We start from the raw sequence: 17421 nt of genomic DNA on the forward strand, positions 1-17421 counted from the left end.
CAAGATGTTCATCAATAACTAATTATTGCATGCAAGGTTGCTCTCTATCCTGCTATTGACTCCCCAAACATTAAATGATTTGGGCATATAAACACATTCACTCCTAAATACTTCTAAGTTGTGTGTAAATAATACATTTCAATATATACCACTCACTGAAGTAGGATAAAAGTACGGGTTAATTTCCAAAATAAATGTAAAGAAAGCATGAGAGCATGCTCAACTTGCCCAGTGCAATTTTATTTTAAAAGATGAAATGTAGTGAACGTGGACTACTGATACATTTATCCTGAAAGCTGGGCACTAGTCCAATCAGGCCTCTGGGTAATGACTAGAGATGCCCACATGTGGATCCAAAACCTTGGATTACAATTAAAAACAAAACAAAAGGGGTCAGGAGTTCTCAAAAAACGTTACACCCTGGAGGTAAATTGGCATCGGTTTTAATTGATTAAATTTATGCATCAACTACTCACTAACATTTCTTCCAGCTATTGTTGCTAAACATTGCATGCAGCTTCATGGAACTTTTTTGCCAACATTTGAGTATAATTTGAAAGAGAGTACTAAAGTCATCTTGGGAAAAATGTAAAGAAAGGAATTTGATGTTCATCTGAATTTACATTCTGACAGTTTCCTTTTCCTATTTTTATTTGAAGATTACAATTCTCAGCATTTGCGTGCTTTTAAAACGATAAAACTTTTATAATCTGTTACATCATACAAACAGTCAACTTTCCGAGGCAAAATGTGATCTTCCTCAATGACATAACCAGCCTTGGTGAGAGCATCCTTTAGAAAACTCACATCCATGCAGAAGAGAGGAAACTTGAAGTCGACACACATGTAAAACGTTGCTTCGAGTGTTGCACACATTACTAGATGCCCTCCGGGCTTTAGGAGGGAGGAGACATTTGTCAGAGCTTCGCAGTAGGACTTCTCGTCTGTGACATGGTTCTCCAAACAGTGCACCAAGAGCAGACAGTCAGCCTGGGGATGGATGACGGGAGACAGCGGGTTCCTGCTGGTGACGTCACACTCGAGAACTGTTTTGAGTTTTCTCTGTAACATGTGTTGCTTCTCAATCCATGTTTCACTGAAAGCAAAGATATGCAACATGATTAACATGCCTTTGATTGTTGACTGACACATGTTTATAATGTTTTATAAAAATATGTAGATGTTTTCAAGATCCCGCCCACCACAGCCTGTGCTCTGCACATCTCAGGATCAATCCCTGGTTTATTAACTAGAAGACAATACAGTTATTATCATGTTTCTACCCCAAACACTCTGGTGTCAGGTTTGCTTTTTGAGATGAGGTATTTTTCATGTGAGGCCATTGTGTAGATTTAGGAGCAGCATTTCTCAGAGGTTCCAAAGCCTAAGCAATGCTAACAAGAGCCTTATTTTCTGAAATGTTGTAATTGCCAGATACATTTACAAGCAGTGTTGATTTCCTCCACTTCAAGCATAATTAAAGCCATTTCAGAAGTACAAAGGTCTCCATGATACCTGTTTTTTACTCTTTATATTGTACCAAATCATTTTTTGTATACCCGGTATACAATGCAAACCCATTGCAAGGTGCAGCTCATTTATTGGCTCTGGGTACCTTGGATTCTTGATGAAGCTACAAACCCAATATAGCTCCTCAACCAGAAGGGTACAGCAGACGTAATGTTACAATGCTTTAAAAAATTTGCTACAGCTGGAAAAAGTTACAGAAGAAAGCATAGACAGAAATGGTTGTTTTTTTCAACTCAATTTCAATATTTATTTATTTTAGCTGTTACTTAACAGGAAAACCTTGAAGGATCTACACAAATGACCCCTTGCTGAATTCAGAATTTTGTCTACTTTTTAGAAATGTTTAGCTGTCCCGGATCCAGCATTGGTTTTACACCCATTTCTGTCACTAAATGGAAGGAGGCTAAAAACACAAAAATTTGTAAAAATGGGATATGTCCCAGTAAAATGCCAACATTGTGTTAAAAAATGTGGTTTTCTAATTCAAGTCCACGTGTTCCTGAAAGCTGAGAAGATTGTGATTTTAGCACTGAAAACTCTGTTGAATTCTGTTGGAAAGTGGATTATTGGTAAGGGCAGGTAAGTACCTACACTTAGCAATAGGCCACTAACCTCCACTTAGGTCCAGGTAGGTCCTAATAAATTAAACCCACCCCCAACCCTTGGTAGCTTGGTAATGAGCAACAAGGCTTAACTTAGGAGACAAGTGTGTAAAGCATTTAAAAATCACAAAACAGTGAATAAGTAAAATACAAAACACCATAAAAATCCGACACCAATTTGTAAAAATAGATCATATTTCTATCTTTAAAATGAACCCAAAATGATTAAAATTGATAAGGGGAACTGGAGATATGAATTATTAGTGCATAGAAACAAACAGCGCCAATCTGGTCGCACCTTGACCGTGACAAAGTCAAAGTTTAAGGCCAACCGCGATGGAGCCCTGCTCGGCTACAGCAAGGGGGAGGCCTCGGTTAAAAGTTTATCTTCGGACTTAGGCCCTCATTCTAACGCCGGCGGTCGGCGGAGAGGCGGCGGTCGGACCGCGAACAGACCGGCGGTCCAAAAAATGGCATTCTGACCGCGGCGGTCACCGCCGCGATCGACCGCCACTTTCCCACTCCGACCGCCACGGCGGTCATGACCGACGGGCTGGAGTTTGCGCACTCCGGCCCGGCGGTCGACCCAAGACCGCCAACCGCATCATGACCCTGCTTACCGCCGCGGTTTTTGGCGGTCGGGAACCGCCATGCGAACCATGGCGGTAGGCACTATCGGGGCCAGGGAATTCCATCCCTGGCACTGATAGGGTTCTCCCCCACTACCCCCCACGAGTCCCCCCCCCACACCCTCCACCCCCTGCCACCCCCCAGAGATGTTACAAACCCCCTGCCCCCCCCACCCCGACATGCACATACACGCACCCCGACATGCACGCACCCCCAACATGCACATATGCACACCCCCTACACACACACATACACAACGGGGGCACATACCCGCACACATACATGCCAACATGCGCACCCGCCGAACTACACACATTGCCCATAGGCACAGCAGCACCCCCCGCCCGCATGCACGCACTCACACACCCCCATGCATGCACACATCACACAACACCCCCCCCACCCCCTCCCCTCACGGACGATCAACTTACCTTGTGCGTTGGTCCTCCGGGAGGCGACGGGAGCCATAGGGACGTGACCGCCAACAGAAGACCGCCAACAGAAGACCGCCACACAGAAATGTGGGTCGTAATTCGGTGGGCGGTGTTCTGCTGGTGTGGCGGTGGAGGTTGACCAGTCTCCACTTTCCCGCCGACCGCCAGTGTGGCTGCTGGCGGTTTTCCGGCGGAACGCTCCCACCGGTCGGAATACGCGCCGCGGCATACCGCCGCGGTCGGCGGTCTTTACCGCGGCGGTAACTCGGCGGTCTTGCGAAAAGACCGCCAAGGTCAGAATCACCCCCTTAGTCTTTTTCTCGAAGATTTTCATCAGCTGGACGAAGTCGCCAGTCCGATCCGACCTCTCTGGAGCCCTTCCTCGGATACCAGTCATAGGAGACCTCGGTGAAGATTTCTATGTTCAGACTTGGATGATTTTTCAAGACAAAAATCCTTCGACCGGGCCAAACCTGAGTCTTGATTCGACGTCCCTGGAGCCCTCTTAGGATACACCGTGAGGGAGGTCCCGGTCAACTTTCTACGTTCGGACTTTTTGGGAGATTTTCTTCAGTGGGACGAACCTGCAAGTCAGGCCAGGTCGCGGTTGAGGCAAGCCTCATAGACTCACCGCAGCGGGCAGTTCCTCTATGGATCTGCTTCCAAAAAGTTCGCCAATCTTATCCAAACTTCTGGATCTTATTCAAGAAGGTCTTTGAAGGTCCTTTAGGAGTCCACAGCTCACCCCAAGGTTCCAGAAGCTCTGTGTTGCTCCTTGAGGGTGCGGACTCCAACTCCCAGAATGCACCTGGCTCAAACTCCAAAATGGCCACTGGCCAGTGGTCAGCTGGTCGGTGTCTTTTGGATTTGATGCAGGAGACTCTGGTTGGGTATTCGTTACCAGTAGCAAACAGGGAGTCTCTTCTTGAACCAGTTGAAGCCAGGCAAAGTCCTTCTTGCGGTGAAACCCAAGTGTGCAGCTGGTGCAATCCTTCAGAGTGCAGTGTCCAGGTGCAAGTCAGGGGTCCAGCAGGGCAGTCATTTTTATTCTGATGTTCTTTCTTTTAGGGATCTGAGGTGTGGGTGCAGCTCTGCCATATTTATCCTTGCTCCTCGGTGAAAAACAGGGGGGTCCTGGTTGTCCAATCAGAGGCAGGATCCTTCCCCTTGTGATGACCACTTCCCGGGAAGTGAGGCAACAATCAATTCCAGGAAGCAACATTCTTCAAAAATCCAACATGGCTGAAAGTGATTTTTAGAAATTAGATTTGGCTGAGCCCACCCACTGGTGTGGCTAAAATTCTAAAGACACCCCTCTCCTGCCCTCTCCTAATCTAGAGGGCACCTATTTGAATGATGTCTCAGGATATTAGGGAGGTCCTGAGCTACTCCAAATGTCCTTCCCTGCCTTTGAAGACCAGTTTGGCTGCTCTCCCCCACCCTGCTTCACCATCTGCTGAGGCAGATCTCCTCCCCCAGGTACATCTTTTGTGTTCAACCCAGGCCACTTCACACCTCATCAAGGCAGCCTGGCTAGGCTGCCAGAAGCTGGACAATCAGAGAAGAGCACTACAGAGCTGAAGTTGGCAACTTTCAGGAAGAGTTTTAAAACTCTTTACCTGAACTAGTTATATTAAATCCAATAATTGTAAGTTGTGGGATTTATTATAACAATCACTTTGATACCAAACTCAAGGTATCTGACACTTAAGGGGACTTTCTTAATTAAAATAAAGTCTCCCCATTTTAGCCTGTGGAGGCCAGTGAGGGAAAGGCGAATTTGTCTCTTTTACCTCACCAGGGCTTATAAAACGATTTGTATAAGGTCCCTGCTTATAGTTACATGGCACCCAAACCTAGGGGCACAAAGGGCACACCTTAGGGGTGACTTATATGTAAAAATAAGGTAGTTTAAGACTTTGGAAGTACTTTTAATTTCAAAGTCGAATATGCATATAACTTTTATTTAAAAGCAGCCAGCAAGGCTGATTGGCAGTACCGAGGGCACCATCAGAGTCAGGAAAACACAAGTAAAAAGTGAAAAATGGGGGCACAAACACAGGGGGCCTCTGCAATCATCCCTGTTTTCTCACAATGCCATTCACAGGGGAAAAAACTGATGCTTTCTTCTACAGCACTTTTTCCATTTGTCCTCTCAAAAAACACATTTTACCTGTACTTTGGCTAATTTATCGGTCTCCTCCAGGGGAACCCACAAATTCTGGGTACCTTTACAATCCCCAGGATGCTGGAAAAAATGGACACAAATCTGGCTTGGATAAATAATTGTGGGGATCAAAGCTCAAACTATCTCAAACAGCCAAAAAAGGGCTCAGCACTGAGGGAAGGAGGAAGGGGAGGGGGAAGCCCAGCAGCTAAGGGTTAAATCCATGTCAGTCTTCCCCCATGCCATCAATCAACCCTTCATGCAACTCTAACCTCTCATCTGCACAAGAAACAGCAAGGTCTGCCAAACAAAGAGGACTACCATCATCTAAGCACCTTATTCACTTCTCCTTATTAATACCTGATCCAAGAATAATGGTCTTTCTCCATCCTGGCAGCAATGAGACACATCCTATTGACCTTATTCAGATAGCACTGACATTCATTGGTTATCACCCTCTCAATTATACTATTTTCTTTGCAAAAAAAACTGTTACAATTGAGGGTAGAAAAATCACACTCTCCCTCCAGTAGCATCTTATTAGGGGACATTGACATTTACTGAGAAACCGAGATGGCAAAGCTGTTGCACAACTAATGCTCTTTCTACTCAACAATGACTTTCCTCAACTATGCCAATTCCTGTCTTAGGTGCTTATCTTGTCCTGACAATCATCAAGGAAGACATCCTCAAAACTGAGATCCATATCCCAGTAGGTTGTTCATACTGCCATCTAATTCCTTTTTCTCTCCTCCGTTCCAAAATTGTGATAATTGAACGACCAAAACAAACACAATGATGGGTCAGAACCATCCATCCTTGCTTATTCTGTCTCTTTCAACCATAATGTGATCCAAACTGAACATCAGATAAGCATCCACAGGGCCAATGCAAGAAACGGTGCTAAATTAAACAGACAAACCTTTAGAAATTGGGTTTCTGTTTGGCAGAGCTATGCACCCTGTCCAAGCAGGAGCCACAATCCTAGTCAGAGTACACACATAAATTAACTTTTTTTTTACAATTATAATAATCTGTATTGTGTATGGCTATTAAAAAAACATTGCAATTAATAAAGAAAAAATGCAAGAACAGAACATTTGCTCCAGGGTGCACAGCTTAAGTCTGTACACAGAATGTTAGACACATTATTACCTCTAAAAGCAGTATTACTAGTATAGCAATCCCTAGAGGGCAGGTGTGCTAGGTAAAACAACGGCAACCAAATTGAGTGCACTATCCATGCTCAAAGGTCAAGGATGAAGATCCTGGCCCTGATGATGTTCCTGATTGCTTCCGGTCAGCAGGGCCAGCATTAGCGATACAAAGATGGTGGAGAGACTGTACCTTATGCAGAATGAACTGGGCCATGGCTGGACTGACTTGGGCTCTCTGTAAGGCTGACCTGATGGAGTCATGAGAGCTCGGGGTCGACTCAATACCCTCTAGCACTTTGATGGAAGAAATACGATTGTCCAAGATTTTACCACTTGTTGGAACCATTGCTAAGGGAAGAGCCACACCCGCCGACTGAACAAAATGGTCCGAGCCGCCTGGGGGCTTCTTTGATTTCTGCCAGAACTGAACTAAGAAATTCTATATGAACTATGGACTTTCTATGAACAGATATCAGCAGCAAACTGATTGGACTAAATGAGCACTTGCTTGCACTCTAATGATCAACTTATTTAGCTTATCCAGCTTAGAATCAATCCCATCCATGAAGGTGGCTAGTGTATTCAAGAGGTCAACTTGCACATCCAGCTTGTCTGGCTGATAATGTAAAGTGGAGACTGGATTGTAGTGTTTATAAGAGTTGTAGCTGTACTGAGCCAGAAGAGTCTGTTTTAGAGTCAAATGTAGCTCTAGTGTGTGCACCTGGACTATCTATGGGATCCATACGAAAAAAGAATAGATCTAAAAGAGATCTGTCGTTTCGCTCCATACCATAAAATACTTGTACGAAATTCCCTTAGACCTTCATGTGTCAACGGTATGATGCTGCCTGTCTGAGCTCGAGTCCATTGGGCGAATGGTAGACTGATGGTGCATGCTACACTTGGTTCCTGCTGAAAGTTGCCAGGTTGGGGGCCATGCACATACTGGTGGAGAGATTTATTTAAGGGGGAGACAGCTTCTAAGACTGTGGATGAGTTACAGCTGGATATAACTACTGGCGAGACATTATACCCAAACGAGCCGGCCTGGGAGGGGGGCTGTTGCCCTAGCTTCTGAGGAAGGACTGAGCTAGAGGCTAGAGGGGGAGAGGGAGCAGTTTTGTTCTTTAACTCCGCCGGCTAAGCAGGCAAATGCACTGCATCTTGAGTGCTGGGAGAACCAGTACGGCCCATAATGAGTGACACTGGCAAAGGGGAGTGAACCATGGCTTGAATTTTGAGAGTCAAGGGCCTACTCGTTGTGTGACCCGAACAGGCATTATGGAAGTAGCACTCTTGCATTCTGTTGGTTTAGTGCTACTGTTGGCTACCTTGTCCACTGCAAAGTGTTTTTCAAAGTACGCCAGGAAGGTTGGCTCATGAGGAACCAAGGGACCAGTCACCTTGCTAAATTCCTGTGAAGTGGTCACTGCATGATCAGGAGACATAGGCGACTTTGTGCTTTTGACATTAACAGACACAGCTTCGAACACTGGTGCCACAGACAACAAGGGTGGAGCAGGGCTTATTGGTCAACATTGCTGGTTGTGCTCCAATCCTGGTGGTGATAGTAGGGGTTGCTCCTTAGTTCAACCAAAGGGCCTGGAGCAGTCAGACATGTCCTTCTTGAGCCTTTGGGAAACTAATGGTTCTCTACTTGTTCTACCTGAACTCATGGTCCCCAGGGATACTTATTGGCTGATGGAAGCGCTGCCTTATCTCCCCTTAATGTAGATTGTCACTGGATGGAGGGGAGACTGAGCACTCTTTCTACCACCCTTAGTTGATTAAGAGCAAAATCTTACAACGAGGATACCAATTCCAGTTTGCTTGTGTCTTGGCTTGTCTGCTTGTCTGCAAATGGCAGTACCGCCTCACTTACCCTTTAGCGCGATTTGTCGACTGGAACTATGGCGAGGGGCACACACACGCTTTCTTACTTCCTTAGTTGACTTAACAGAGAAATCAGGGCAATGAAAAAGACCATTTCCAGTTGACTAATATTTTGGCTTGTCTGCGTATCTGAAAATGGCAGCGCTGCCTCACCTCCCCTTTAATGGGAATTGTCCACTGGACCTAGAGGGAGAGTCATGAGCACGCTATCTCACTCCCTTAGTTACTTAAGAGAGAAATCATGCCAGTGAAAAGGACATTGGGTTTGAATCAGAATGTTGGTGTGTCTGCTTTAAAAGAGACTTTACTACTGCCTCACCTCACTGCCTTACAAACAGACAAGTCCTTAATGGAATGAGGTGAGGACCAACAACCCAGCTCCATACCTCCTCTTGACTACCACGGGTCCGAAAAGCACAGCAGCCCACATATGACACCTGGCCCACACTTATGCTCTGCTCTAATCTGTTCCCCAAACTCTTGCCTCCTGGTAGTTAGCGACTGATTATGACCTATAGCTTGCAGGTAAATGCTCAAGCAGGTGGGTAAGGGGGAGGCAAAGAACAGCGAGCAGCAGTTTGAAAACATTTCAACACCCCACTGCAGCCTACTGCACCCTGGGGCCTCCCTTGAGGCTCCTGGAGGGTCTTTAAAATGGTTGCACCTCTCACCTCACCTCTCACACCTCACCTGCCCTAACAGCTCCACTTTAGGAGCTTTGGTGATCGGAGGCTTAGAGGTATGGTGACCCGCATGCCAGAAAACGCTAATGAATCTGACGAGGGGAGCAGAATGGCAGAGCCAGACCACTTGTGCGGAAGCAGGAGTCAGGAGCCAGAGCCGCCGTAGCAGTCTCAACACAATGGCCCTCATTACAACATTGGCAGTAATAGCCTCTTACCGCCGTGCAGAAGACCGCCAACACACCGCCGCGGCCGTGGAATTCCGCCACGGTCATTATGACCCAAAGCCCGGAATCCTCCAAAATCTAGACACCCACACAAGTCCGCCACACCAAAGGTCAGTGATAAACTGGCGAAAAAAAATCCACCACCGTCACGCCAACAGGAATACGCCCACACTATTACGACCCACGAATCCACGCGGCGGTCTTTCAACCGCGGTATTCCATTGGCGGTACACACCGCCGCGCTCAAAATACACACACATATACAAAACACAACCACATTGGACAAATCGAAATACACACACCTGATACACATACACACACCACTCCCACACACCCAATACAATATAAAATACACACCCGCATCACCCACAAACCCCTAGGACCACAATTACGACTGAAGGGCAGAGAGAGACACCACCATCTACAAACTAGCATCCACAGGCACTCAACACCATCACCCACATAACATCCACGCACCTCACACCACACACCACTAAATATCAACCCACACATCACAACACACACCACCCCACACATCACCCACACCACTCCACGGCACCGCAAAGACACCCCAGGTTCTCTGAGGAGGATGGTGGAGGAAATCATCCGGGTAGAGCCACAGCTATTCGGATCACAGGTGCAGCACACCTCCATAGCTAGGAAGATGGAGCTATGGCGAAGAATCGTGGACAGGGTCAACGCAGTGGGACAGCACCCAAGAACACGGGATGACATCAGGAAGAGGTGGAACGACCTACGGGGGAAGGTGCGTTCAGTGGTCTCAAGACACCACCTGGCGGTTCAGAGGACTGGCGGCGGACCCCATTTCCTCCCCCACAACTAACAACATGGGAGGAGCAGGTCTTGGCTATTCTGCATCCTGAGGGCCTCGCAGGAGTAGATGGAGGAATGTACTCTGGTAAGTCAAATCTTAACTATTACATCCCCCATCCTACCTACTCCTCACATATGTCCCAATATCACAAACCACGCATCCCAAAACCAAGCCCTGCATGCAACACCAAAGCATGGACACCCATCACCAAAGCATGGCCACTGCACATACCCATCCACCCCCCTAAACCATCATCACACAAGATCCTACACAGGAATGCAAGCACTGGGGTACACAGTCACCCACCCATTGCACACCATGGCACACACAGATGCAATAATCATGCTTTTACACCCCTGCAGGACCCCTACCCAACGTCACCGGACAGGAGGGTCCAGACATGTCCACTCCACCCACTTGAGAGGCCCACAGTGATGACAGCAGCTCTGTCCAACTGGATCTAGATGACCAGCCCGGCCCATCTGGGACCTCGGGACAGTCGGTTCCCTCACACTGGCACAGGACACCACAGAGCCTCCCCCCTCAGGAAACACCAGTGCAGAACCCACCCAGCGGGCCCATACCTCTGTCCCCAGGACACGTCAATCAGCAGTGTGTCCACCACTACAGGGAACCCAGGCTAACCTACCACCCCAACAACAACAGGGACCTGGGGGCAGTGGCAGTGGGCACACAGTTCAGGGGACAGAGGCACAGGAACACAGTGGAACTGGGAGGGCTGCTGTGTGACGGGGGAGGACAGGCCCAGGGAACCCACTCTCCACACGGCCCTCTCCAACATCATGGGAGCCTACCACCATGCCCAGGAGACTATGGCAACGGTACTGGCCAAGTTTCAGGAGACCCAGCGGCTGCAGGAGGAACAGTATTCGGGCTTCAGGAAGGAACTCAAATCCATCAATTGCACCCTGGGCACCATTGTAGGGGTGTTGAAGGAACTCCTCAACACCAGGAGAGACACTGTGGCACAACAAGGGGCCCCTGACACTAGCCTGGACGATGAACTGCCCACCACCTCTGCCGGCGCGAGTGGACAGGAGGCACTGCCACAGGAACACCACACCAGCACCCCACCCCCTGCAGAGGGAGAACCACCCCGCAAACGGTCCCTGAGATCCAGGACAAAGACAGAGAACGATGCCAAGACCCAGCCAAGAAATTAGACCGCCCTGATTGTCATCCATTTGTCCCACCTTGTCACCCTGTCCATCCTTAAACTGCCCCAGCTCCACTTCCTATGCCCCTTTGGACAATGCACCTGAGAGACTAATAGACTGGACTCTGCCATGGACATTCCTCCACCATCACCCCTCACCATTTTACAACCCTCTCCAATATTGAGCACTTAAATAAACTCCCTTAAAGCACAAAACAATCTGGAGTCTGTCTGTGATTTCGAAATAATGTATTATCCGTTACAGTGGCAAAATGCTGTTTCAAATGTAATGTCAACATACCTATATTACACAGCTCTAGTCCATGAGGAAACAAAGCAGATGTCACACAGTGGGACCCACATCTGTGAAATCGTAAGGGAAAGTGACAACTCAGTGACCATACACTGGGAGAAAATGACAGACAGTAGAGAGAAATTTGATTGAAAATAGATGTAGCATGCAGTGTTGTTTTCTTACCTGTGTCTCACTGGAAGTATTGCAGGATCACCGTGTTCCTGTTGTCGATGTCCTCTTCTTCTGCTTCCTCGTCTTCACTGTCCACAGGCTCCACAGCGGCCACAACACCTCCATCTGGACCATCCTCCTGCAGAAAAGGCACCTGTCGTCGCAAAGCCAAGTTGTGAAGCATACAGCAGGCCACGATGATCTGGCATACCTTCTTCGGTAAATAGAATAGGGAACCACCTGTCATATGGAGGCACCGGAACCTGGCCTTCAGGAGGCCGAAGGTCTGCACTATAATCCTCCTAGTTCTCCCATGGGCCTCATTGTAGCGTTCCTCTGCCCTTGTCCTGGGATTCCTCACTGGGGTCAGTAGCCATGACAGGTTGGGGTAACCAGAGTCACCTGCAAATGGCGAGGGACAACTGTTAGACACACACTGACTCATAGGGATATCCACAGATCCAGACAACTATTCCCACTGTATTGGGTCCATGTGCTCACCTAATAGCCACACCCGGTGCCTCTGGAGTTGCCCCATCAAGTAAGGGATGTTGCTATTCCGCAGGATGTAAGCGTCATGCACTGAGCCAGGGAATTTGGCATTCACATGGGAGATGTACTGATCGGCCAAACACACCATCTGCACATTCACGGTTTCTGTACATCTGTTCACTCCTGCTTGGGGGGACCAAGGCCACATGTGTCCCATCAATGGCACCTATGATGTTGGGGATATGTCCCAGAGCATAGAAATCACCTTTCACTGTAGGCAAATCCTCCACCTGAGGGAAAACGATGTAGCTCCGCATGTGTTTCAGCAGGGCAGACAGCACTCTGGACAACACGTTGGAAAACATAGGCTGGGACATCCCTGATGTTATGGCCACTGTAGTTTGAAAAGACACACTTGCTAGGAAATGGAGTACTGACAGCACCTGCACTTGAGGGGGGATTCCTGTGGGATGGCGGATAGCTGACATCAGGTCTGGCTCCAACTGGGCACACAGTTCTAGGATTGTGGCACGATCAAGCCTGTATGTGATGATCTCATGTCTTTCCTCCATTGTCGACAGGTCCACCAGTGGTCTGTACACCGGAGGATGCCGCCATCTCCTCACATGCCCCAGCGGACGGTGCCTATGGAGGAGAACAGCGAGCAGAGAGTCAACCAACTCTGATGTACGTAAAAACAGCTTACTCTGAAAATAATCATAAATCGAAATCTGCCTGTATGAGTGTTTAGGCAAGGCCTAGGTATGTGTGTCGGAGTAAAAAATAATGCCCTGTGGCCCCCTGAAATGGCGGCTGCCTGACCTGAAATGTGGGACAAGGGGATATGAGGTAACTGCGCTGGCGTTGTACACCGTTGCGGTAGGCGGTCGAAGACCGCAGCGCAATTCTGCATTGGTTAACATTGGACCCCATGGGTCCTAGGAGCCAATGACGATGTACGCCGGCGGTAACGGTACGCACCGCCGCGGACGTGACCGCCATTTTCTGTCTGTTCAATCACTCGATACCTGATCTTCGACAGGAGAGGACCTACACGGCAAGTGCTGCTGTGACCTCAGTCTGGAAGAGACAATGGCTCGTATGTCTGGGAAAAGGGCCCCTGCTTTCAGCACGGAGGAGTTGGAGAAACTCATGGATGGGGTCCTCCCCCAGTACACGCTGCTCTACGGTCCTCCAGACAAACAGGTAAGTACACTGTGAGCATGCTGTATGGGCAATGCCTGTGTGGAGTGGGGTGGATGAAAGATAGGGGGGGTGAGAATGAGGCGTGCATGAAACGACGGTGAGTGCATGTGCGTCATGGCAAGGGTAGGGATGCAGGCCAATGACTGTGACGTTGCAGTTGGTAATTAGTTCTCTTTTTCCGCTGTTCAATTCCTGTAGATCAGCTCACACCAGTTCACTCCTGTGGGGGGTACTAATGCCACATCCGTCCCATCAATGGCACCAATGATGTTGGGGATATGTCCCATGGCATAGAAGTCACCTTTCACTGTGGGCAAATCCTCCACATGAGGGAACACGATGTATCTGCGCATGTGTTTCAGCAGGGCAGGCAACACTCTGGACAACACTTTTGAGAACATAGGCTGGGACATCCCTGATGCAATGACCACTGTTGTTTGAAAAGACCCACTTGCCAGGAAGTAGAGTACTGACAGTACCTGCACTAGAGGGGGGATTCCCGTGGGATGGCGGATAGCTGAAATCAGGTCTGGCTCCAACTGGGCACACAGTTCCTGGATTGTGGCACGATCAAGTCTGTAGGTGACTATTACATGTCTCTCTTCCATTGTTGCCAGGTCCACCAGCGGTTTGTACACCCTGAGGATGCCGCAATCTCCTCACCTGCCCCAGTGGACGTGCCCTATGGACGAGAACAGCGAGCACAGAGTCAGTGAGGTATTGAAATAATAATTTATTGCACATATTTGTCAATCCACAATGTCCCTGTCACTGTGTGTATGCAAGGCCTAGATCGGTGTGACGCATTTAAAATCAATGCCATGTGGCCCCCTGAAATGGCGGCTGCCTGACCTGTAAGGTGGGACAAGGGGATATGAGGTAACTGCGCTGTCGTTCTACCCTGTCGCGGTAGGCGGTCGAAGACCGAGGCGCAATCCTGCATTGGTTAACATATGTCCCTATGGGTCTCAGGAGCCAATGACGATGTATGCTGGCGGTGAAGGTACGCACCGCCGTGGACGTGACCGCCATTTTCTGTCTGTTCCCTCACTTGATACCTGACCTTCAACAGGAGAGGACCTACACTGCAAGTGCTGCTGTGAACTGTGTCTGGAAGCGACGATGGCTCGAGTGTCTGGGGAAAGGGCCCCTGCCTTCACTTTGGAGGAGTTGGAGAAACTAGTGGATGGGGTCCTCCCCCAGTACACGCTACTCTACGGTCCTCCAGACAAACAGGTGAGTACACTGTAAGCATGCTGTATGGGCAATGCCTGTTTGGAGTGATATGGACGGAAGATACATGGGGGGGGACTGAGCCTTGCATGAGCAGACGGTGAGTGTATGTGCGTCAGGAGAAGGGTGGGAACATGGGCCAATGACTGTGACGGTCCAGACGGTTAAAGTTTTCCCTTTTGCCCTGTACTATTCCTGTAGGTCAGCGCCCACCAGAAGAAGGATATTTGGTGTGCCATCGCCAAGGAAGCCCGGACCCTGGGGGTCTACCACAGACGGAGCACCCAATGCCGGAAAAGATGGGAGGACATTCGTCGCTGGAGCAAGAAGACGGCGGAGGCCCAGCTGGGGATGGCCTCCCAACGTGGGAGGGGTGCCCGTCGCACCATGACCCCCTGATGTTCAGGATCCTGGCGGGGGAGTACCCTGAGTTGGATGGGTGCTTGAGGGCATCACAGCAGCAACAAGGGGGTGAGTACACTCTCATTCTGCTGAATAAGCGCACATTGTAGGTGTCTGGGTGGGGGAGGTGGGCTGTGGGTTCCCCTAGGCCAGGGCGAGTAGTTAAGTTCCCTTCTTCAGGCAGTCCCTGTGGCACCCCACCCCACCTGTGTACAGTTCCAACTACACCTAGTCAGGCTTCTGTGACATCCATGTGTGCAGAAATCGGCCATAGCCTTGTAAGCCTTGTCCCAGGGATTGAATAGTGGACCCCAAGTGCGCAGCGTAGTGCAGGGGGCTTCTGTGTCTGTTGTGTCCACCAACGGTAGCGGTATTGCATGCACTGAACATGTCTTTCTTCTGTCTTCCCCCCCTTTTTGTGGTCTCCCTGTTCTTGTGTGCATTAGCATCATCAGGCGGAGGAGCAGTGGCACCGGAGCAGGAGGGAGCTGCATCCCACATGGTCCTGGAGGGCGAGACTACGGACTCCGAATTCACCAGTGGGACGGAAGGCAAGGGGAGCTCCAAGGCGGGGACAGGAGCTGAGACCGGCGACACGGACTCCTCCTCTGATGGGAGCTCCCTTGTGGTGGCAGCCCCATCTGTGCACCCTGCATCTACAGGTACAGCCGCCACCCCCCCTACCAGCACCGCCCTCCCAGCAGCCCCTCAGCGTTTGCCCCGTGCCCGCTCACCCAGGAGGGTGGGCATCACCTTCGCCCCAGGCACCTCAGGCCCTGCCCCAGTCACCCCTGCTCCCCTCAGTGAGGAGGCCATTGACCACCCGAGGTCCCTCACTGTTGGGCAGTCTACCATTTTTTAATGCCATCCAGGGTGTAGAGAGGCAGTTGCAACAAACCAATGCATTCCTGGAGGGCATTCACTCTGGTCAGGCAGCCCTTCAGCGAGCTTTTCAGACTCTGGCCTCAGCACTGATGGCAGCCATTGTCCCTGTTTCTAGCCTCCCCCCTCCAACTTCCTCCACCCAGACCCACACCCCTGTACCTCTGCCTATCCCAAGCACACCATCAGACCAGCAGGCACACACCTCAACACACAAGGGAAGCTCTGGCAAACATAATCACCACACATCCCACAGGCACTCACAGAAGCATCACACACTTGCAGAAACAACAACAGCCACTGCCTCCACTGTGTCCCCCTCCTCCACGTCTCCCTTCTCCCTCCCTGTCTCGTCTCCACTCACACCTGCATACACTACATCCTCAGCCACTACGTCCATCACCAGCACACCCACCACCACACCCGCTCACGTGCAGTCACCACCCCCACTACCATTCACACATCCCCTGTGTCCTCTACCAGTGTGTCTGTGAGCCCTCCTCCCAAGGTACACAAACGCAGCAACCTACCCACCTAACAGCCATCCACCTCACTACAGCCTCCAGCCCATGCACCTTCACCCAAAGTCAGCAAACGTACACCTCCTACAACCACTACCTCTTCCTCCACTCCCAAACCCCCTCCATCTACCCGTCCCAGTGCTCCCCAAAAACTTTTCCTTGCCAAACTTGACCTCTTCCCCTCACCTCCCCCAACTCTTCCGTCTCCTAGGGGCCTCCTCTCCAGGTCCCAACCCAGCACCTCAGCCACAACATCTGCGGGACCAGTGCCAGTAGTAACCGGCTTCTGGAGTGCGCCAGGCAGCAGGGCAGCCAGTGTGGCAAGGAGCCAGAGCACGGACAGTCCCCCACCTGTAAAGCACAAAACGTTGGCCAGTGCCCGGCGGGAGAGTGGAAACAAATCAGCCACCAAAGCCGTTCCCAGGGGTACAGTTGGGAGTGTGGAGACAGCTGCGCCACCATCCAAGGTGGGGAAGGGGCACAGAAAAACAGGCAAGTCGCTTAAAAGCTGCACGGTGGACAAGACCGCCACCAGAACCGCTGCCCAGGATACTACCACCACCGGCACCGCTGCCCAGGACACTACCACCACCAGCACCGCTGCCCAGGACACCACCGCCACTAGCACCGCTGCCCTGGACACTACCACCACCAGCACCGCTGCCCAGGACACTACCACCACCAGCACCGCTGCCCAGGACACTACCACCACCAGCACCGCTGCCCAGGACATTACCACCACCAGCACCGCTGCCCAGGACACCACTGCCACTAGCACCGCTGCCCAGGACACCACTGCCACCAGCACCGCTGCCCAGGACACTACCACCACCAGCACTGCTGCCCAGGACACCACCACCACCAGCACCGCTGCCCAGGACACC

General features: G+C 50.2%; 1 protein-coding gene across 1 annotated transcript in view; it reads right to left on the reverse strand.

The window, feature by feature from the left end:
* Positions 1-219: 219 nt before the first annotated feature.
* The window catches only part of LOC138260443 (nicotinamide N-methyltransferase-like), a 217340-nt gene continuing 200138 nt past the window's right edge, over positions 220-17421 (reverse strand). Inside the window, exon 3 of the mRNA XM_069208942.1 lies at positions 220-1096. Within this exon, the coding sequence (XP_069065043.1) occupies positions 670-1096 (427 nt within the window). The 3' untranslated portion in view covers positions 220-669. The remainder of the gene's footprint in view (positions 1097-17421) is intronic.

This window comes from Pleurodeles waltl, chromosome 2_1, assembly GCF_031143425.1.
Source record: "Pleurodeles waltl isolate 20211129_DDA chromosome 2_1, aPleWal1.hap1.20221129, whole genome shotgun sequence".
Taxonomy (NCBI): Eukaryota; Metazoa; Chordata; class Amphibia; order Caudata; family Salamandridae; genus Pleurodeles; species Pleurodeles waltl.